Raw genomic sequence first — 23068 nt, forward strand, 5'->3', positions numbered from 1 at the left:
CCATCAATCCAAATGATGCGATGAACGGAACATAGTCATTCCTTGATATTCAAGGGGAATGGTTTCAGGACCCCTCAGGATATCCTACTCCAGTCCTTTGTGTTAAAGTGCAGTATTTGCAGGTAACCTATATACATCATCTTCTATACTTAAAACTACCTCTAGGTGATATATACTACAAATGCTATGCAAATATGTATGTGTGGTGTTTTGGGTTTTGTTGTTTTTTTTTTTTGTCGGTCATGGGGCCTGAACTCTAGGCCTGGGTGCTGTCCCTGAGCTCTTAAGCTCAAGGCAAGCACTCTACCATTTGAGCCACAGTGTCACTTCCGGCTTTTTCTGCTTATGTAGGGCTGAAGAATTGAACCCAGGGCCTCATGCATGCAAGGCAAACACTCTACCACTGAACCACCTTCAGGGAATAAAAAGAATAAAATGTCTGTACATGTTCAGTACAGGTGTAATTTTCTCCCCAAATTTTTGGGTCCAGTTGTGGGGCCTGAACTCTGGGCCTGGGCGCTGTCCCTCAGCTCTTCAGCTCAAGGCTAGCGCTCTAACACTTGAGCCACAGCGCCACTTCCGGCTATTTTTCTTTTTGCTTATGTGGTGCTGAGGAATCGAACCCAGGGCCTCAGGCATGCAAGGCAAGCGCTCTATCACTGAGCCACCTTCTTAGCCCTCCCCAAATATTTTCTAGTCATAGTTGTTTGGCATGTGTGAATGTAGAACACATGGGTACAGAGGACTAATTGTAGCCTCACTTAAGATGAGAGTTCTCAAAAGTAGTGTTCAAATTTCAAGAACTCCAGATATGGCTCAAATGGTAGAGCACAAGTCAAGTAAGCACAAGGTTCTGGGTTCTATCTCCAGTACCAAAAAAGTATTTGAGGGCAGAGGACTTTAAAAGGAAGACTTGTTTGGCAGTACAGTGCATGCTGAAGTCCTTGTGGAAGGCAGGCAGGCAGGCAGAAGAGGTGTGAAGGAGCACAGACTCTGAAAGCAAACAGGACATACTAGAATCCCAACCGCACCAACATCTGCTTATTGTGACTATAGTCATGTTACCCAAACACACACTGTGCCTATCTGCTTTCCTTATTGGACAGTGACACCAGAAGAAGGAGTTACTATAGAATAAAAAAGTTCCTGGTACAGAGTAAAAATATGTTAGACAAATAGCATTTTGGGCATAGTCTATGAATTTCAAATGTAATTGCCTGGTGGTAATGAGGCCAAGGCACACAGTTCAGCCTCCACCCATTAGTTAGTTTTATACAAAGAAATGCTGTGACTAAGTACAACACCAACACAAAGTCCTTGGTAGATGGAAGACAATCCACAAATATTGCTTACTAGTCATTCCCCTGTATAGAGGGCCCAGTAAGAAATTATTGGACATTTCTTCAAATGGCTAAAACAGTCTTCTGGGTATCTAGGGTCTAAAGAGCAGACTCAGGAGTAAGTTACAGCTGGATGAGAGGAATAATTCTAATTAGTGATGTAACAGAGCTGCCTCAATAATCAAAACAAGAGTTATTAAAGAGAAAGCCTGTTGCTAATGGTGAGGTAAAAACTGGGTCATGAGCACTTGAATAATGCATATTCATCAGTTTTATTTAGGTGGTCTCACAACAGACTGTCTCCCCTTCATGGTATAACTGTCAAGAGCTGGAAGTTTTCTGATCTCTCCTCAGTCTGTCTGAATTTGCCTGACACGCCTCTAGTCAGCACTGATGTCAACATCCAGTGCACAGAACCTACATTACACAGACAAGCACTTCTGACCACCTCCCAAAACACCAGCCACTGCCCAAGACATCATTTTCCCTGTTTTGCATTGTATTAACACATTCCCAGCTGTTCTCCTTGCTTTCTTCTCTTTTTCCCTACACTTTTCTGAATTTAGCAGCTAAGCTGTCTAAGAACTCTACTGCCTCTCTTCCCTTCCAGGGTGAAGCCAGAGTTAATGAGAGCAACTCATACTCTCCTCCCTGCTTTCCATCCTTAGCACCTGCTATTTACTCTCCACTCACTCTGCCTTCAGTATCCTGTAATACCCCTATCCACAGACTTAGGAGTATTTGTTCTTCTTCTCCTCAGCTAGAAATGTTCTTCTTTGAGACGGGCACTGGTGGCTTATGCCTGTAATCGTAGCTACTTAGGAGGCTGAGATCTGAGAATCATGGTTCAAAGCCAGCCCGGGCAGGAAAGTCCATAAACTCTTATCTCCAGTTAACTACCAGAAAACTGGAGGTGGCGCTGTGGCTCAAGTGGTAGAGCACTAGCCTTGAGCTGAAGAGCTCATGGACAACACCCAGGTCCACAGTACGAGTCTTACTACAGACCAAAAAAAAAAAAAAAAGAAATGTTCTTCTTTCCTCAGGTACTAGGTGGCTTGCTTTCTCTTTTTGTTGAAATATTACTTTTCAAATAAGGCATGCTGTTGAGACTGCCAAAACTGTCCCTGTTCCTGCACTTTCTATCATCTTTTCCACAGTCTGAACTACGATCAATTCCACTTGTTCTTTGCTCTTGAGATGGTAAGCTCCAGGAGGATGAGTTTTTGCTCTATTCCCAGTCCTACCCTAGTGTTTGCCAGAGATGATACTTAAAAACTAGGCTGACAAATCAATGAGAACACATCTGGGGGCTCTTGAGTAGTATGGCTCTCCAGTTGTAGTCTGAGGTCTGAGTTCAGTCATGGGCTACCTGGCCTGTGACATATCAAAAGAACACATCGTATCAACAGAACATATCAAAAGAACTCATTACTTATACTAAAAATACATAGTGTTGACAAGAGCAGCTCTGGGAATTCCTATTATATGCCTAGTTGGTGTGATGTACAACCGTCATGATAAGGAGCATAGAGTACATAGTTAGAACATAAATAATTACATTTCAGACAGCTCTAACAGCCAGAAACTGCAATACAAAGTTGAATACTGGAAAATCCACTCGAATTCTTCACTATCTTATTTGCAATAGGAGCATTTCACTACATTGGTTATTAATTCTGCTGTCAAATACTTAAGTAATTCCTTTGGCATGAGAGCTGGCCTAATCTGCAATTTGGTCCCAAAGCACTCCCACAGAGTATTTTGCTAAAAGAATGGCAGCTACCTACCCTGGCCAGATGAGAATGGGGAAGGCAGGCAACTCACCTCTTCTATTTGCAAGTCGATGCCGTACAGCGTCCTCTGCAGGCGCAGACTCCCCAGGTGGATGTGCTTGCCTTCTTCCTCCTCAGGACTGGGGCGCTCGTCACTGTCCAGGAGGAGGTGGCCTTTCTGCTCCGCCAGCACCGCCTGATGCTCGGTGCGCTGCAGCTGCCTCACCTTCTCTTTCTTGCCCCTGGAAGCCTTCTTGTCTTTTTTCATTTTAGGAGTCAGCTTGGGTGAGTTCTGGATACTGGAGTGAGAGGAGTCCCATGCCAAGGTGGCATTTTTCATCTCTATCTTGATGTGAGGACTGGCTGGTTTGTTCTTAATCATGTGAACCTCTTCCATTAGAAACAAACTCTGATAGGAGTTGTGAGAGAGGTGCAAAGATGAGACACTGGATCAAGACCAGGAAGACAAGCCTAGGGCGTACACTCACGAAGCAAAACACATCAGGCTATACAGTGGAAGGAAGCTGAAGGGCAAAAGTAGCTCATTAGTGTAGCCTTGTCTCTGGAGGTATAAGGGCCTTGTTGAGCCCTCTATGTTGTTACATGCTAATGGACCAAGGACATTTAACTAATTACTACGGAACCTTGTATTTTTGCTCATAAGCTGCTGAGTAGCAATCTGGAAACCCTATTTCCACCCTGACTCCCTTTTATGCACCTTGCTTCCCTTTATGTATTCCCTCCAGAGCCTCCTGCAGAACCCCAAACTTTATCCAAAACCTGGCACTATCAGCACAGACTTAACTGTCAAGACAGGCTAACCTAAGACTGACACCAGGCTCAGGTGATCAGGGGGAGAAAAGAAGGTCTAAGGAACAGGCCTGTGTCAACACAAAGGGTAGGAAGTATCTCTTTAAGAACACCTCTTATGCTGGGCACAGATGGCTCATGCCTATAATCCTAGCTACTCAGGAGACTGAGATCTGAGGGGCCTTGTCATGGTTGAAAACCAGCCCAGGCAGGAAAGTCCATGAGACTCTTATCTCCAAATAATCACCAGAAAACAAGAAGTACACTGCGGCTAAAAGTGGCAGAGCACTAACCCTGAGCACAAAAACAAGGGCCAAGTTCACAGACAAAAATAAATTATGAATTATGTTAAGGGGAAGGAAAATGGAGTGTGTGAAGAGGGAAATGTCTTTAAGAGCACAGTAAACCACAGCCCAGAGCTTTCCTGTAAGACTTAGACTTCCTTCTGACTTCCTCTCTTAAAATAGTAATCTTTACAGAATGCTAACCCAGAATGATTTTTTAAATGTAATTTTAAAAAATGTTGGAAAATCTTCAGAGAAAAGATGACTTTTCGGATCAGGGCTGAGTAGTTTTGATGCTATTTTCAAAAGTCTGCCTCAGATGATTCCTCAAGACTGAGGCAAATTTCCTCTAATGAACTCAGAAACATTTATAATAAGTAGTTGTTTTACACTAAAAATAGTCCCATCCACCAGATGCCAATGAACTTACTGGGATTCTTTAACCAGCTTTAAGTTTGCAAGTGCTGTAAAATATACAGGAAGCAACACCTTTCCTATTTTCTTGGATATTAACCTAAGCTTGCTCTTTTCCTCCCTGAAGTTATCATGTGTCCTATTCATTGTAATCTCCAAGCTTCCCAGAGTATTTTGTTTCAAAATTTCCTAAATAATCGTTAGGAGTCTTGACTAATTTTTTTTTTTTTTTTTTGCCAGTCCTGGGGCTTGAACTCAGGGACTGGGCACTGGCCCTAAGCTTCTTTTGCTCAAGAATGGCACTCTACCACTTGATTCACAGTGCCATACTTCAGCTTTTTCTATTTATGTGGTACTGTGGAATTATGGGCTTCATGCATGCTAGCTAGGCAAATACTCTACCACTAAGCCACTTTCCCAGCCCCCTCTTGACCAATCTTAAGTGTAGCCCCTGCTTTCTGTGGGGTTAATGTGTTTGTAGTTTTCCTGAGAGACTGAGCTGGGAATAACATGTTAACTATTCATATTCACAATACCCTCACCAACTGAAAGTGCATGTGACAGAATTTCCCAGTTCACTAGCCTAATGAGTTATTAAAAAGATGACTATTTAGGCCCCCAAGACTATTAGCTCTTTCCCTATGTTTCCTTCCCACTCTCCATGGCCCTGCCCTCCTCCAGGAGTTTCAGGTGCAAGTCATCCTGCCCAGACTGCTGAGGAAGACAAGGGCTTCCTGACCCTTACACCTATTGAACAATACAATTTTAGCAATAAACAAACCATAAACTACATTTTTACTACTGGGCATGATAATCAAGATCCTTTAATTTACCACAAGAATAAAATCAGAATGAACCTGAGGAATATGCTCAGAGCTGTCAGATAAAACACAAGACACCCAGTTAAATTTGTATTCTGATAAGCAACAAAAATTTTTTCAGTACAAGTAGTATGTTCCATGCAGTATTTAATCAGGCATTTTGTGAGGGTTTGTTGTTGTTGGTTTTTTGTTTTTTTTTTGCAGGCCCTGGGGCTCAAGGCTAGCACTCTACCACTTGAGCCACAGCTCCACTTCTGGCTTTCTTGAGTAGTTTATTGGAGATAAGAACCTCACAGACTTTTCTGTCCAGGCTGGCTTCAAACTGAGATCCTCTGATCTCTCCCTCCTGAGTAGGTAGGATTACAGGCCTGAGCCACCAACAAAAAAAACAAGCCTAGTCATGTTTTTGTTTTTTTTGTGACAGTGTCTCACTATGTAGCACAAGTTGGCCTAGGCTACAATCCTCCTGCGTCAGCCTCTGGAATGTTAAGGTCACAGGTGTGCACCACACCTGAGCATATGCTGTATTTTCTTTCTTTTTTTTTTTTTTAAGCGTCGGTCTTGGGACTTGAATTCAGGGCCTGGGTGATGCCCTGGAGCTTTTTTGCTCAAGACTAGTTCCCTACCACTTGAGGCATAGCTCTACTTCTGATTTTTTTGGTGGTTAATTAGAGAAAAGAGTCTCATAGACTTTCCTACCCAGGCTGGCTTTGAACCATAATCCTTAGATCTCAGCCTCCTGAGTAGCCAGAATTACAGGTGATGAGCCACTGGCACCCAGCTAAAACCTGTTTTTGTTTTTTATTTGCAGTACTACATTGGCAACAATCAGCACAGCAAACCCACAAGGTAGCTTTTTAATGCTTGTCTATAAGTCATCATTCTCTTTCTTTTTTCTGCCCTTTATCCACATTATCCAAGAGGAAGCAACAAGCTCTCCTGTAAGGAAGACAGGCCAGAGACAAAGACCACCCTTGCTTGTCTATTAGATCCCTAACTCCACTTTGAGAAGGGAATGGTGCTGATGCAAACTCAAGGGCATAGCACCTTCATGGAACTTCTATGAATATCCATTATACAATAAGCCAAAGAAAGAAAACACATTCTGTTATCTGATGCATCTTCTAGAAAATAATGGAGGAGCAGATACTTTTGAGGTGAATAAAATCTCAGGAGCAGTTCTGTGAATGTTTTCAAAAGGTTCCGAAAGAAAGGAAGAAAGGAAGAAAGGAAGGAAGGAAGGAACATTTATAATAAATTGTTGCTCCTTCCCTCTTAAATCCTAATGAAGTCAATGTTATTCTAATTAATAAGCACCAGAAGATAGTAAGAAAGAAACAAGCTCATTGCTGGGGAAGGCTTAGATAGTACTTGTTATCCAGGGCTAAGCATATAAAAAAGGAAACAAAATGAAACACCACCAAACATTGCCAAGAGACATAAGCTCGAATGGACTGAAGTTTCATGTGGCATAAAAGGAAGGATACTTTTGCTTCTATTATTAACCCTGACACTTCTTGGACAGAAGGACTAGGATGCGAAATATCACCTGCTAATCCAAGTTCTCATTAATAAGTGGCAAGACTGAAAGGCAATGCATTACACCCTAACTTCTTCAAAATCTACCCAAATCCATTTATTAATGAGAATATAGGAACAACTTGGGAGAACTTCCCAATTTGTTAAAACATTTGCTTTCTTCCATGATTGCATATTGTGAGTTTAGCAAAACATGGGGACTTGTGCCTGATAGACACTTGAGCCATGTCCCCAGTAGCTTGCTTTTGCTTTTTTATATGTGGTCTTATGCTTTTGCTCAGGCTGTCCTTGGACATTATCCTTCTACCTCCACTCTACCAGCTAGTATTACAACTATGTGCTACCATACCAGGTTCTATCCTTCTTAAGAGGGAAATCCAATTTTGTTTTTCCTGAGCCTCTAAGCTATTAATATTATTCTTCAAACACTCAAATTGCAACCCTTCACATCACTAAAAATGCTCCTATATCACTCTCATTGGCCCAGAAAAACAAGTAGGAGCATAAGAGTTGCTCTTTCAATGAACTTCTGTAATTAAATATTAACCACTTAAATATTTATCCCCTCACACTCCTCTTGTATTTGAATTATTATAATTGTATTACTCTGGAGACACAGAACACAGTCAAGACATGACCAACTAACCACCTACAAGGAAAAGAACTAATACTCTGCTGTACTTCTTAACATAATCTAGTTTTATTACTATTTTCAAGTCAATGCTTTCCCTGAATCATGAATGGTAACAACAAGGCAGGAAAAAGAAATAGGACAGAGGATATCAATCAATCAAAATGATAGTAACAAGGAAGAAGGGGAAGAAAACCATTTTAAATCATTCAGACTTTTTAAGTGACAACATATATCCATGTCAGCGCCAGGCAGATGGGCTCACTATGGGAGGAGACACTAAGCCCAGAATCAGAACATTGCGGAAAGGAAAAATTTACATTAAGTTAAAACAGTAACTTATTCCTTAATTCAGTCTCTTTTACTGTTCCCTTGCTGCTTTGTTGCCCAAGAGAGCAAGGTAAAGCAAAGACCAGAGTGGCTTTTGGAGTGCCTTGGTACAGAGGCAGTTACTTGTGGCAGGGACAGCTTGACATTGGGGAGGGGGCAAGGAGCAACTTACCTTAAATCTGTCGACAGCAACTGATGCTTCCGAGAGGGACTTTACTGAGAATGGTGTTACTTTCAAAGCAAAAGTCATGGAATTAAAGACAGTCACCACCGTGAAAGCCTTAAAATTGGAAAAGAGGAGAAAGTGAGCCTGAAATCACTCACCAATTTCCTTTCAGGTAGCAGAAAGGCTGCAAACTTGGATGTCAAATGTAACTACACTTTCAAATACATTTTTTTTAAAGGGTAGGGTTTTTACAAGACCTTTAACTAAAATTGTTGGTAAATCTGAACCATAGATTGTATTGTGGTTCATTTGTATTTCCAAAATTTTAAACAACAAAACTTCAGATTGACTAGCAGTAGCCCATACATCATCTATGCACAAGAGTTGGTTCCCTGGTCTTCTTCATCTCAGCTTAATCACTTATACACACACACACACACACACACACACACACACACACACAAATACAGTTCTTGAGAGAACCTTGAAATGTAGTAAACAAGAGGACCAGAGCACCTCCTTAGATGGTATTTTAAAACTTCCTTTCCTGAGGGTTCTCTGACCTGTGCTGCTGTCAGATCGAAGCCCAAAGTCATGTGAACAGTGAATGTCACTACACTGGCAATCACCACCACAATGGGAGCCACGCCAACAGTGATGCTCTGAAAGTACCCAGCCTTTTCCAATATCCGACGCTCTTCCTCTCGGATTTCTATCAAAAGAAAGAAAACCAGGTTTAAAGAGAATCTAAAGAAATCTTGGGACATTGCTCCTCCACCACCAAGTAAGACTCACTCTTGGCCACAATTATGTTTTAAAATGGTCCTTTAACATCTGTGATGCAAATTCTAGGTTTATATGAGGGGATCAGTTGTGGTGGCGGGTACTGAGGCTTGTACTCAGGGCCTGGATCTTTTTTCTCTTAAGTATTTGCTAATTTGAACTCTTGTTGAGGAAGAGTATGAGGGAAGGAGGAAATAAGGTAAAAAGCTGAGTTATTCTAACTAGTTATCTTGGGAAAATGAGTGATATCCCAGATCTTAAAGTTCTACATCTGTGACATAGAATAATGGATTCAAATCTTTAAGACTTTTTTTGAACATAAAGTTTTGTTTTGTTTTGTTTTTAACTCTGAAAATACCGTACAGAGGGGTTACAATTACATGGGCAAGGTAATGAGTACATTTCTTATCAAGCATTGTTGCCTCCTCCTTTGTTTCCCCTTCCCATCCCTTCCCATCTCCCCCCTAAACTTACCCCCCCCCCACCCCCTCTCCCCCGCCAAAGTTGTGAAGTTCGTTTTTTGACATAACAACTTGTACATCTCATTGTTGCAATGGGTCCACCTGTATCCCTACTGAACATAAAGTTTTTTTTTTTTTTTTGAGTCCGGTCGTGGGGCCTGAACTCTGGGCCTGGGCGCTGTCCCTCAGCTCTTCAGCTCAAGGCTAGCGCTCTACCACTTGAGCCACAGAGCCACTTCCGGCTTTTTGCTTATGTGGTGCTGAGGAATCGAACCCAGGGCCTTGAGCATGCAAGGCAAGCGCTCTACCACTGAGCCACCTTCCCAGCCTGAACATAAAGTTTTTATGATGCTAGGACTGTAGACCTAAGAAGTCCTAGTATCTAATGTGCTCAGGAAGCAAAGTATGGGAATGATCAGACCCAAAGAATCCAAAATCCTACACACATGCACTTACGTATTTTTTTAACTCACTTTGAACATTCTGAGAAAATGCTTTGACCCAGGCATACATTTTAATAAATTTAATATAGGTGAGAACTTCATTCATCTTCTGGACACGGTTATCTGTGGCAGTCACACACTTTCTCCTGAAGTATGCAGTGAGCCGTGACACAAACATCTGAAAAGAAAAGCAATGCCATACCAGATCAGAGCTCATCCAAAATGAAGAACTGCTTGAAATCACTCTGAATAAAATGAGCACATAATCCTGTTTTCTGGGATGGGCTGCTTCTCATGTAATTGTATTGTTTTTTCTATAATAAAAGGGACTTAGTTATGATCAAGTATTATTTAATTCTTGTCTCTGGTAAGGCAGTGAGGACAAAATACTATTTGTTCTCACTATAAATGAAGATTTTGAGGGCTACCAAAGCAGAAGCAGGAGCAATGAAAATATCAATTGGAGCTGAAGTAACTCAGACACTCCTCTGTCATCCAGGGCAGTGTTTACCTGCTGGCTTCCTCCTTCACTCAAGGCTCCTCTTTTGTAATGTTACAAGGAGCCACTGCCACTTGCTTTTTACAAGTGATAACTTTCTTCCCCTCAAGTCAGAATCTACACACATGGACTGTATGGTCTAGCTCCAGGCTTCTCCAAACCAAAGAGTTACATTGAGGAAAATTCCAATCAGAGCATGAGGTCTACTATGATTCCCTTGAAAGAATTCGTTTCCCAAGGAAGGGCTTTCTGTCTTAATACAGCTAGGAGACTTACTCACCATTGCTGGATAAAAGAGGATGAAAACAGCTGAGCCTAGAAAGCCTGTTGGTCCCAGAATGATCACATTATAAACCATGCCCAAGATGGCAACAACGGGTCCTCCAGCCAACAAACTGCCAACAGCAGCTGCCTCAAACATCCTCTGCCCGTCGTTGGAGCAAATATTGATGAGCTAAAAATACAAAGAACAGTGAAGGACACTTTCAGGACAGTCCACTGCCACTCATCTCTGGAGGTACTGATCAAAACATGACCCCAGGGGAAAGGAGCCCTCGCCAGGAGTTTGCACTTTGTGTAGAGCATACTCACCTCACCTAGGGACTTCTCTTTAATGTTCTTTAACTTAAGGATCTTCTTGAATGCCATGGTTAGGATAGCCCCCCGTAGGCGGACACCAGTTCGGTAATTCAATGCCCAAGTCAGTGCAAGTGACCAAGAGCGCACAACTTCTGTCAGAAGCAGGCCTAGGACCAATAGCAAGCTGTACTGCAGGTTAGACTCTGTTGCCTGGGTATACTCCAAGAGGTGTTTCACCACAAAGGCCTACAGGGAGAAATATACACAGCTGTCAACATCCCCACAGCAACCACAACCAATGTCACAGTGCTATGTTAGGATAGAAAGAGTAGTCTGCTTCACAGCACGGTCATCAGTGTTCAGGCAACGAAAAAACTTTCTTAGAAGACCAAATGTTACAGATACCCTGCCCACAATAATTGACCCAGGACATTGCACAGGAGGCCAAATGGAAACTTTTTCCTTAAGGACAGACACCATCATGACCATTACTCTTTCTAATGTAACATAGACCTGTCTATGAGCTGAAATTAATTCTAAATACATGGTCACTCAAGGGTATATATTTGACCTTATTCCAGTATCTCCACAGATGGATACATTTCTTTAAATGAAATTAAGACCTTTCTTTGTATCCTTTCAAACGTGCTTATTTGATAAAAAGGAACAGTGTACCTACAGTTGTACTGGGGAAGAGTGAGAAGTGCATTTGCAAAACATTCCTGAAAATAAACATCAGCAGTTTAATAGTACAGAAGGGAGTAATCAAAGCAGACCAACACAAGTCTAGAGACCCTCCCTCGGGCCCTCCCCATGCCCACTCCCTCCCAAGAACAAAAACATGTTACCTCAGGTAGCATATGTCTAACACCACCTGCAGAGAGGGAACGGCCAGCCCCCAAGAACCACCGAGGACCACCTCCAGCTCTGAGGTCCTGCAACGCCGGGGCACACACTCACACAGGCACATTCAGCAACAGTATTAAATACCAAGAAGTGGAGGTAATGTACTTTTATTGAAAATGAAAAAAATATATATATATAAAGGTACCATCTTCAAAGAGCATCTCACAAACACTGTACAACAGCAGGAGCATTGTAGTAACATACAGTGGGAACATACAGAGTTCAGTTACATAGGGCTAGCATCTAACAGGTCATCTGGTCTCCGGCTGTTGTCATGACTACACACATTGAAAATACAGAACAGAAGTGGTATGTTTCCAGAGTCCGAAGCAGTACATCAGGATGATGGCACTCATCAGTTAGGGGTCCTGAAGTTGCAGTGATTCTGCACGGGAGTAGATTCTCTAGGAATAAAAACCTTGCTGCTAAGGAAAGAGAATTTAAAAAAACAAAACAAAACAAAACAAAAAAACTAAAAATTCTCTAAAGAGGCACTGCTTAAAATTGCTTGTGCTGTTGGTACACGAAGCTATGTGGAAGCTATGTCTGTTTATGATGGAATATAAAATTCTAGGCCTTGAAGAAAAAGGGTTGGCATCCTTCGGAGTCTTTTCAAGTCCTTGTAGCTAAAACTAAGGTTGAGATTGGCATAAATGAAACAAAACACACCACAGCAAAAGAAAGCCAAACTAATCCCCCAACCTAAAGGAAGAAAAAGAATAAACTCAAAGCCCATCCACCCATCTACCCTGTTTTCTTACAGCACAGGTTATTGCTACTATAAGCCATCACTGAACCACAGACAGAGACAGAGGCACAATTGTCTTGAAGAATCTAATGCTGATTCTCAGAACCCAGACACTGAGCTAATTTGTATTTTTCTGTTTTCCCATTAGTAGCTTAATATCACATGTTTCCTAGGCCTAGGAGATTCCCATTAATGAGAGTCATGCTCTATAACTTGATCTATAGAAGAGTTCTGAGTCTAAGATAGTAAGAACTATTATATTCTATCTTTGCCCTCCTCAGATTTTTTTTTTTTAGGTTTATATGCAATGTTTGGTTCCCCCTGCATACAGATTGGCTGCTGGTTTACTAACAAGAAGATTGGCTTCTTTTCCAGTATGCATCCAAAATATGGACCTGAGTCACAGAGTCAGAGCCCTTCCTCCTCCTGTGAAGCACTCAGTAGATGGCGCCAGGTGAAGCCCTTTCTCACACACCAAGGCACTGTGGAGCAGTCTCCAGGAAAGGCGTGCAAGGACAGCAGGTTGTTGTTTGCGCTCCTTCCTTCCCATAACTTTACAGTGCCCCTTTCAGCACTGAGTAAGAGCACCAGTCTCTCCCAGAGGGGAGGGGCAGGGAAGGTAAAAGACATAACCAATATTAACACTATGTAAAACTTCAAGGGGAGGGAAAGAGGAAACAGCAGATTAAAGAACTTCCAACACAGGGTTTTAAAAAAGCAATGACATTGTAAACCATTTTGTATGGGAGAAGGAAAAAAAAAAGGTTTGCATGGAAAAATCCAAACAAAATTCGTTTTTTGGCTTTTTTTTTTTTAAGTTACAAATCTACCACTTAGGTCTAAACAAACTGGGAGAAAACTTGAGATTATCAGCATAGCTGTCTGGCTGTGGAAAGCATTCCCAGTGAATAAACATTACCTTACCTGAACTCTTGGCGAGAGATTCTGCCCCGCTTGACTCTCTCATTCTGAGCGCAGAATACAGCCATCCTGAAAATTCTAAAGAACAGCTTCTGTCACTGGTTCCACTACAGAGAGACTCCCCCCAAGTCCAGATCCTGACAGCACCAAGCAAGCTGCAGCTGGAGAGAGGTTGGAGGGTGGGAACTTACCTACTCAAAAGTTTTTCACTGATTTTCCCCCAAGGCCCTGGGCAGTTAGCATTCACCAAGAGTCAGTGCTGCTGGAGGCAGCCTTCTCTTGTGGGTGGGTCTAAGGCAGATGCCAATGTACACAGAGATCCTAGGGAAGGCCTGGGGTTTTCAAAACTATCTGAGTCTAAAAAGGACCCAAAAATGTCTCGGTTAGTTTCTTAAGTTTTGGCTCTCCATCTCTAACATTATGGATTCTGGTAATCTGTTCAAAAACTGTGATTCCCTAGACCCTGAGGAGTGCTGGCATTGCCAGATCCTTGGATCATCTTGATGCAGGAATGCCCACCATCAGAGGGCCAGCAAATTTAAAAGCATATGCATACAAAGCACAGCTTGATTGTATTTCATGTGGTCTGTGTTTGGCTAACAAGTCTCAATGACACCTAAGAGAAGACAAGAAATAATTTGGAAAGCTTGTAATCTGGGGAAGCTGTTCTTATGTAGGTTTTATTATGAACAGGTCAAGCCAGTTTGAAATCATGCCAGCTTAGGAAATCCACAAAAGTTTAAAAAGAATGTTCCTGAAAGGACTGAAGTCTGCTCACAGGAAATTTGCTCACTGTTGGTACTAATCTCAAACCAGCCTAATTCTTTTAATTCCAGTCAGAAAGAAAGAGGTCTCAAAAAGACACCAGCAGCATTAACTTTCAAATTGTTATTAGTTTTTCCTCACAGAGACAAAAGATGGGTCCATTGCTTTTCCAGGTGTTCCAGGATTGAACCACTGAGGTACATTTCCAGAAAGGGCCTTTTCCTGTTAAAGGAAGGCACTCAGCTTTCCCTGGCATCTACAAGATTTTCCTAGAAATGTGCATCCCCATGTACTGCATTATAAATGAAAAATTAAGGACTACACAGATGCTCAAGGAGTGACTTTAAAAGCCACCAAGCTGAACATGCATAAGTAACATTTTTTTTCAAGTAAAAAAATTAACAATTCCAACAATCTATGAAATTTTTGTTTGTTTTTTTTTTTTAGAGGAAAGTGGAATCAAGAAAGCCTGTCTGCATGCCATCCTATCCAGATGAAAGAATTTGATTATAGATCAGAGCAGCCACCAGCTCTGTAGTGAAACAAGGACAGAAGCTCTTCTTGGGAAAGCTGGCTCTAAGAAAATGTTTGCCATTTTGATCAATAACAACAATATTTCAATTACATGGTCTCATTTACATAAAACTTATACAAACATGTGTTAGTTGGTCAATTAATATAAAAACCCCAGAAATATCAGAAAAGTAGTGTTCTCTGCTTCAGAAAAAGAGATAGAAACTTTTAAAAAGGCATCAAACTTTGGGGAGAAAAACAAAGAAAACAAACAAAAGAAAAAAACAAAACTATACATTAGTTTTACCTAGTCACCATGCATCTTAAGCATATACTTACCCAAACCATGAACCTCCAGCTTACCCACACACGGAAAATGCACAGTATAATCAGTACTACTGCTCCGATGCCTCAAGGCAAATATGTAGAGAATAGATTTAATAAAAAAATCTCAATGTAAGGCAACACAGCAGGTGTAAGAAACAGGTGCCCAGAAAACTGTCAAAGACTCCCTTACCTACTCTGCTTCTGTCAGATTAGGAAAATACCATGATTGACACCCCAACACTTGCCATAGCTTACCCTATACACCAAAGCTTGAAATGGACTCCAAATCCAACTCTGAAAACCTTGACAGTCCTCTAGCTCCTGGAGTGTTCATTTGCCATAGGACTGTCAATCATGATACTCTGCTTCCAGGCATTTGGTATGTCACCACACTGGCTCACCAGTCCATACCACATAAGACTATGTTTACAATACTGCCACCACACATCTGCCCAGATCCAGATTGTTATTTCATGTCAACACACAACCAAGAAGCACAGTCCTGTGCAGAACCAGGATCAGCTCAGTTTCACACCCCCACCCCAGGAAAGCAAATTAGCTCTTTCTTCTCTCCCAATTCTGCCCATCAACATGCCAGTAGTTAAGAAGCCACCATTACTCCCAAATCCACTGACCCATTTCAACAGAGATGGAGGCATCTCTAAACTGCTAACTACCCAGAATTGAGCATAACCCCGGTAATTGAACAAGAGAGTTAGAGCTGGCCATGGCCGGGCTCCTAGAGACTGTCAGAAAGGATGGTTAGAACTTACTGGTCCACTGAAGCCCGCCAGCTGCGTGATCATCAGGCACACGATGGACAGGATGAGCCTGGTGCGGCAGAAGATCCACACAACCCTTCTCAGGGAGGCAGCATCTGGCCCAACTTCGTTCAGCTCTTCTTGCCACAGTCTCTCTAGTCTTAACAAGGTACATGTCTTCCTGTTACACATCTCCTCAGGGAAAAAGACATACCCTAGCTTCCCTCCCACCATCGTTTTTTGTCTCCAGGCTCTGTCATGGCACAAAAAGTCTCTCCTTTAAAATTATACCCCTAGTCTTCACCTTCTAGAGAAAACGTCCCTTTCTGTGTATGTGCATATTTATTCCAGATAGGGAGCATTCCAAGGTACAGAAAACAATAGAACAAGAGCCCTTCCTCCCACCCCCAAAAGGCCTATCCCTGAATAAAGTCTGGGGATAACTTCCTTTCTCAGGGCCCCCACCCTTTCTGAAGGATCCTGTGGTAAAAAGCAAAGTTGCAAACTAGATTTTAATAACACAATCAGCTACCACAAAAATGTATTCTGTCACAAGGCAGCCACATTATCTCCCTTCAGACTCAGGAAGAGAAGCGGGGCTGAGAGAGAGAGAGAAAGCCCATGGTTAAATTAGGATTAGAGTGAAATAGGAAATAAAGCAGAAGAGCAAAGGGGAGGCCACCCCCAAGACACCCCCCACCCCAGGACAGCTGCAGAATTCACACCCTCCTAGCTCAGGCCTAGCATCCAGTATGTGGAAACCAGGGTGGACCAGAGACGCCTACCTTCTGCAGTTCACATCAGAAGACTCATACTTGGACAAAGGCCACACATCCTCCATTAAGAGCTCCCCCTTCTTGTGGGCCACGCGGGCCAGAGGAGAAAGCCATGAGAACGTCATACAGGAAAAGAGCCCAGCATTGTCCACCGGGTGTTGGTGTCTACAAAGAGAAATCAAGTCATGAGGTTTCAACATACAACAAGAAGACAAACAGTATTTAAAATACACTTAAGTAAACAGTCCTCTTGATTAAAAGTAGGTCTCCCCAACTGCCTCATCTCAGTCAAATTTTTCAAAAATGCTTTTGGTGCTTTGCCGATGACTCATTAACCTTCAGAGCTTCTTACTTGGAAGTGGTCCGGATGGGCTTCAAAGTACTTAGGCCATGATGGTACTTTCCCTTGGGATGTTCGTCATCCAGAATTCTGAGCTGAGAATGCATAGACACATCCAGGGAAAGGCCCTCAGCTCGGGCTGCTGTTTCCAAGGCATCCTGGCATTCTACCTGCTCCACAGAAAGGGAGAGACAGAAGTAGTTAACAAATATTACATACACAGAAGAGAGGCAAGTCCAAATGCCAACAGCTTAAACCACACACTACTTCACCAAAACTGAGAAATCCAAACTATCAGGAGATTGGAGTCCATAGATTCCATTAGGTTCACTCTTACGTTGTATAATCTAATATTTGTTTGGTTGTTTTTGCCAGTCCTGGGGCTTGGACTCTGGACTGGGGTGCTGCTGCTGAGCTCCTTTTGCACAAGGCAAGCACTTGAGCCACAGCTCTACTTCAGGCTTTTCTGATGATTAACTGGAGATAGGAGTCTCATGGATGACTTCCTCCAGGGCTGGCTTCTAACCACGATCCTCAGATCTTAGCCTCCTGAGTAGCTAGGATTTACAGGCATGAGCCATGGGAGCCTAGCTAAATATTTATATTTTTATCACCAAATTCTCCCATCTTCTGTTTCCCAATGTGTACTGAGCGTCAATCACTTCACTACTAACTACAAACTGTATTGCTCATTTTCTAAAACAAAAAATTTCGCAGTCATCTTTAATTAAAGGCACAGAAAGAGCCAGGATGCACACATGCTTCTCTCGCTCTCTCATAGCTAATAGGAAGAGACCCATGGATTCTCATCAAAGAGCTCCAAAACCTACGTCTCTGTGTGTGAGGCAGGCTTACCAGTGTTAAATAAGTAACAAAAGAAAGTCTACTCAATTCCAAGTCTCACCGTGACACAAGAATCTGGACAGTGTATCCTCATTTTCATTTAAGTCAAAGTTTACCTTTTGCTGTTGTAGAGGCTTCACACTCCTCAATCTCCTTATCTACCTTTCTCTTAATCACAAATTTCTCCAGCACTTACTTTCAGGTAATTAAAAAAAAAATACCAACAGAGTCCCCAAATCACCGAATGCAAAGGGGGAGGGTGGGGCTTGAACTCAGGCCTGTGTGCTTAGGTGTTAGGTCTCTCAGTGTTTTTTGCTCAAGGCTAGTGGTCTACCACTTGAGCCAGAGCACATTTCTGGCTTTTTGGTGGTTAGCACATTTCTGGCTTTTTTTTGGCTGGCTTCAAACCACAATCTTCAGATCTCAGCCTCCTTAGTAGCTAGAATTACAGGTTTGAACCACTGGTGCCCAGCTGAGCCTCTATTTTTTATAGACTATCATCTTTCCACAACTGTGAGGGTAGAAAGTGTGCACAGGGTCGGACGCCTGCCTGCACCAAGCAAACAAAAGCTGTAGCCTACGGCAGTTATTCATCTTCAGAACTACCTGGTGGGACCTGAGAGTACACAGCTGTGTCCACACTCATTCCTTTCAACACTAACAAGGTAGGTTTCAAGAGGAAATAGTGGTGACTCAATGCTAAGAATTCTCTCTTATATAAATCCTCATGCAGGAAGTGGCGCTGTAGCTCAAGTGGTAGAGCACTCGCCTTGAGCTGAAGAGCTGAGGGACAGTGCCCAGGCCCAGAGTTCAAGCCCCACGACCGACAAAAAAAATAAACAAATAAATAAAAAATAAATCCTCATGGATAGTGGACATAATTTAATTGCTAGTGAAATAGAGGCTGCTGAGATCCCAGAATTAACAAAGCTTCTTACTTTAATCTGCTCATAACTATAGAGGAAAGAAAAAAAGGAAATGTTGGATCAATAAAGAGGAAAGATACACAAAACACAAGCACACTTACTAGATCTTAGTAGATACTAGAACTCTATATAGTGTAGGTACAGAAAGTTACAGAACCAGCGTGACTTGCACTTTTTCGAGTGTGCAATGGATAGCTGCCAAAATAGGCTACATGCTGATCTAAAGCAAACCTCAACACAAATCTCAACACATTGCCAGACTGACACTTTGGAACTTAATTAATCAAGGTTACAAGAAATTTTCTACATGTTCAGAAGTTATCTAACACTTTTTTTTTGGGGGGGGGGGAGTCTAAGACCAGGACTCAAACTTGGTACCTAACACTTTTGCCATGCCTCCAATCCCATACCTCTAAATAATATAACTTAAAGAAGACATGAAATAAACATTAGAAAATGTTCTTAGCTAAATGGTATCAAACTATAGTACATCAAAAATTTATGAGATGTTACTAAAGGTGATACAAAGTAAAACTCTGTTTGAAAATCAGTGTTTTAAGCTAGGGATTGACATTTTCTATAAAGGGTCAATAATAAATATTTTTAGACTTTTTGGATCAAGAGACAACAATCAAGGATTTTATATAGATATTTTGATGATAAAATGAAATAGATCATCACAAAACATTTAACAAGAGCCAGGCACCGGTGGCTCATGCCTGTTATCCTAGCTACTCAGGAGGCTGAGATCTAAGGATTGCAGTTCAATGACTGCCTGGGCAGTAAAATCCGTAAAGTCCGTGAGACTTTACTGCCAATAAACCACTAGAAAACCGGAAGTGGCTCTGTGGCTCAAGCAGTGGAGTGCTGCCTTGAGCTGAAGAGTGTAGGGACAGTGCCCAAGCCCAGAGTTCAAGCCCCGTGGCCAAAAAAAAAAAAAAAAAAATTAGCAAAATTCAAGTTATAGTAATAGGTTTTATTTTTTATAATACAGATCTACTAATGAGGAAACATTTCACTTAATCAGGGTTTAAAATAGTTTTTCCCCTTTCATTGAAATCTTGCAAATCTTCATGCACCAATGTTGATTTGAAAAAAGTTTGCAACTTCATTTTTGAAAGTATTTTCACAAAGAAAGGTAATGCCCAAATAGTTAAGTTCATCCAGGAGCCTGTGGTCTGAATTGGCCACACTCATCTCTCAGAAGGAATGGTGGGACTCCACTCTCGCTCTGTCTCCCTCTCGTCAGCACTAGGGATTGAACTAGAACTTGGCACTTTCTAGATAATCACTTTACCTCTGAGCTACACATCCAGCCCAGTGGATGTTAATATGGAAATTTTCTCTTACAGCAATGATATTCAAAAAGCCCTGTTAGAGCTATTATCTGGAATTAGAAAATACATCCACTACAAATATATACTGGAATAGAGTTTTAACTTGACAGCACCAAAGTATAGAAAGCCACTTAATATTTTTTATGATTCAAACATGAGTTGTAATAAAATTACTTTCCCACAGTATCATGTTATATCCTACTAGCAATGTATGTGGTTTTTCTACATCTTTCCAGCACTTGGTGTTCATATGTTTTCGTTTAATTTTAGTAATTTTAACAGGAATGGCATATCTTACCATAGTTTTAATTAATTTGTGCTACTCTAATAAAATGATACTTGACACCTGTGGTTCCTTGCTCCCCACACATTCTTTTTGGCAAGTCTCTTTTTTTCCTCTTTAGTTATTTTGTGTTTAAAGTCTCACATTTTTGCCCTGGGCTGGCTTCCGGATCAGATCATACCTTCCTACCGGTGGGGGAAAATAGTGGAAAGTGAAGGAAGCGGTGGCATTGTTCAAGAAACACTATACTCATAACCTGACATACCTCCTTTGTACAACTCCTTAATAACAAAAACAAATAGAAAATAAAGAGGAGGGCGGTAATGGTACTCACAGCCCTGGGGACTGTGATTGCCAGGGCTAGGGTGGCCTCCTAGGCTGGAAGTGATAGACCACTGAAGAACACTCTAGAAAGAGCACAGGAAGAAGCAGCCCTTCTCCAACCAAGATAGCCAGGCTCCTGGCTCCTGAGTGTAGAAGGGAAGAGCTGTTATGGATGCAACCTTTGCACTTAGTATTTGCTCTTGGCTGACACCTTCTTTAGGATGAGGGCATCTTTTCTTCCTCCTCATTTACAGACTCACAGAGAAACATATCCTCAAGCCAGTCAGGCTCCAAGTTTTCACCAGCTGAGCTCAGCAGCTTCAGTCAGTACCTCTCCCAAGAAGGGAGAAAAAAGAAAAGAAAAAAGGAAAGAAAACTTGCCCCTTTAAGAGTATCCCATTTTGCAAGTCATGCCATGTTTTTGTTATTACTTCCTATACAGTGTGTCAAATAATTAGTCCTACCTGCATCAAGAAAATGCAATCATTGATGAAGAAATGAGCATCTGATACAAGATCCTCTCTTTGGAGGAACACAGTCCTGCCATTTCTGTTCCCAACTCCTTCACACACAGGTTTCTGAATAATCACCAGACAGCCAAGTTCAAGTGGATCAAACCTGTAATCCTAGCTACTCAGAAGGCAGGACTGCAGTTCAAAGCCAGCCCAAGCAGGAAAGTTCATATCTACAATTAGATTCCTATCTCCAATTAACCACCAAAAAGGCCAGAAATGGAGCTGTGGCTTAAATGGTACAAAGGTAGTCTTCAGTACAAAAGCTCAGGGACAGTGCCCAGAGCCCTGAGTTAAGCCTCGGAACTAGCACAAAATAGCAACAACAAAAACACAAAAAACAAAAACAATAGATATATTTAGCCGTTAGTACAAACTCTCAAATGGTAACATTAGATAACAAAACAAATAAAAACACAAAAGAATTCTTATACTCCAATAAACCATTATCTATTTGGATTAAACTACTTGTACTGTGTCCGTAGGTAGAATTCTCTCTTAGCTGAAGACTACAATGTGCAGATTCCAAACATTAGATAGGGTTCAAATCCTCATTCAACCACCAGCCTTCAGGTACCAGAAGCTCCAGTTTACTCACAACTACCCGGGTGTACCTTCCACACAGTATTGAAAGGAACTAAAGGAATAATGAAAAGTACTGTGAAAACATTTCATATGTACTAACAGTAATACCTGGGCGTCCTGATAAACTATACAGCCTTTCTCAACTACTTCCTCTTTCCTTTAATTGGCCCATCCCTAGAGTTCAGAGACCTCGTTCCTCCTCTCTTTGGGTCTTCTCACACCTCATACAACAGGATGCTTCCAGCAAGAGCACTTGGAGAGCAAGTTGCATCTGCATCCCTGACTTTGTTGTTGTTGTTGTTGGCGTGGGGCTTGAACTCTGCGCCTGGGTGCTGTCCCTGAGCTCTTCAGCTCAAGGCTAGCACTCTACCACTTGAGCCAAAGCGCCACTTCTGGCTTTTTCTGCTTATGTGGCGCTGAGGAATTGAACACAGGGCCTCATGCATGGGAGGTGAGCACTCTACCACTGAGCCACCTTCCCAGCCCCATCCCTGACTTCCTGCACAGTACAGTTTAGCACCTATTAGTCAAATGTCAATGGAAATACTTTTAGGTTGCTTTGTACAACTGTGTAGTTATCGTTTTAATGCTAAATCACTAACCACACAAGCAATCTTAACCATTTCACTTCTGTTAAGCAACTCTAGTTTTTTTGCTTATCAAGTATAATAAATAATTATAGTTCATTTTTCTTTTTCTGGATTATATGGATACACTCCACCAGTAAGAGAATAAGATTAGGACTACAGTACTTACATACTCCCAGAATCAACACTCTGCCAAGTTAAGTTATAAACATTGGCAAAGAACCAAAAGAAAAAATTTAATATACTCAAGCAAGTTGAGGTACTATATGAGCACATACATAATACGGTACAGCAAGGAACTGTGTCAATAAATACTACTGGGACAAATCAATACCAGCTTGCGGATGAACTAAGAGACCTACGTTTTACACAGTACAACTTAATCATATGTGAGGCAATTGGGTTCAAACTCCAATACTGCAAAAAAGAAATGGAAAAACCCTATTAGACACCCAGTTTGCCCCAATCTGCTTTATTATGAAATATATATGTACTCTAGTATTATTGCAAAAACGAACTGCTGTTAAGCTTTGGTACTTCAGTTCCATTTTGTTGACCTGAGGCTGCCTCTATTTAACTTTCCCTGGGACACTGGCCAGAAAGAGACAAGCAAGGGCAATGTTACAGCTAAAGCTCATGACTAGCATGTGTCTATAATGGCAAACTGTTTAGAGAAGAAAACTTCTGCAATTCCTTTAAAAAAAAAACAAGGCATCATTATGTAGCCCAGGCTGTGCTTGAA

The 23068-nt window shown here is 41.7% G+C and overlaps 1 protein-coding gene across 5 annotated transcripts in view; it reads right to left on the reverse strand.

The window, feature by feature from the left end:
• The window catches only part of Abcc5 (ATP binding cassette subfamily C member 5), a 79543-nt gene that overhangs the window by 37913 nt on the left and 18562 nt on the right, over nt 1–23068 (reverse strand). For 3 of the 5 annotated variants that reach the window (XM_042699623.1, XM_042699624.1, XM_042699625.1), the window contains exons 3-11: nt 16942–17099; nt 16599–16754; nt 15826–15973; nt 10885–11118; nt 10574–10747; nt 9825–9972; nt 8671–8819; nt 8114–8221; nt 3165–3521 (exon numbers count right to left, since the gene is read on the reverse strand). In XM_042699623.1, the coding sequence (XP_042555557.1) occupies nt 3165–3521; nt 8114–8221; nt 8671–8819; nt 9825–9972; nt 10574–10747; nt 10885–11118; nt 15826–15973; nt 16599–16754; nt 16942–17099 (1632 nt within the window). Of the gene's footprint in view, nt 1–3164; nt 3522–8113; nt 8222–8670; nt 8820–9824; nt 9973–10573; nt 10748–10884; nt 11119–11869; nt 12481–13450; nt 13526–15825; nt 15974–16598; nt 16755–16941; nt 17100–23068 lie in introns of those variants that run through there. The other 2 variants (XM_042699626.1, XM_042699627.1) reach the window with 2 other exon arrangements.

Source organism: Dipodomys spectabilis, unplaced genomic scaffold (assembly GCF_019054845.1).
Source record: "Dipodomys spectabilis isolate Male_0828 unplaced genomic scaffold, ASM1905484v1 ptg000260l, whole genome shotgun sequence".
NCBI lineage: Eukaryota > Metazoa > Chordata > Mammalia > Rodentia > Heteromyidae > Dipodomys > Dipodomys spectabilis.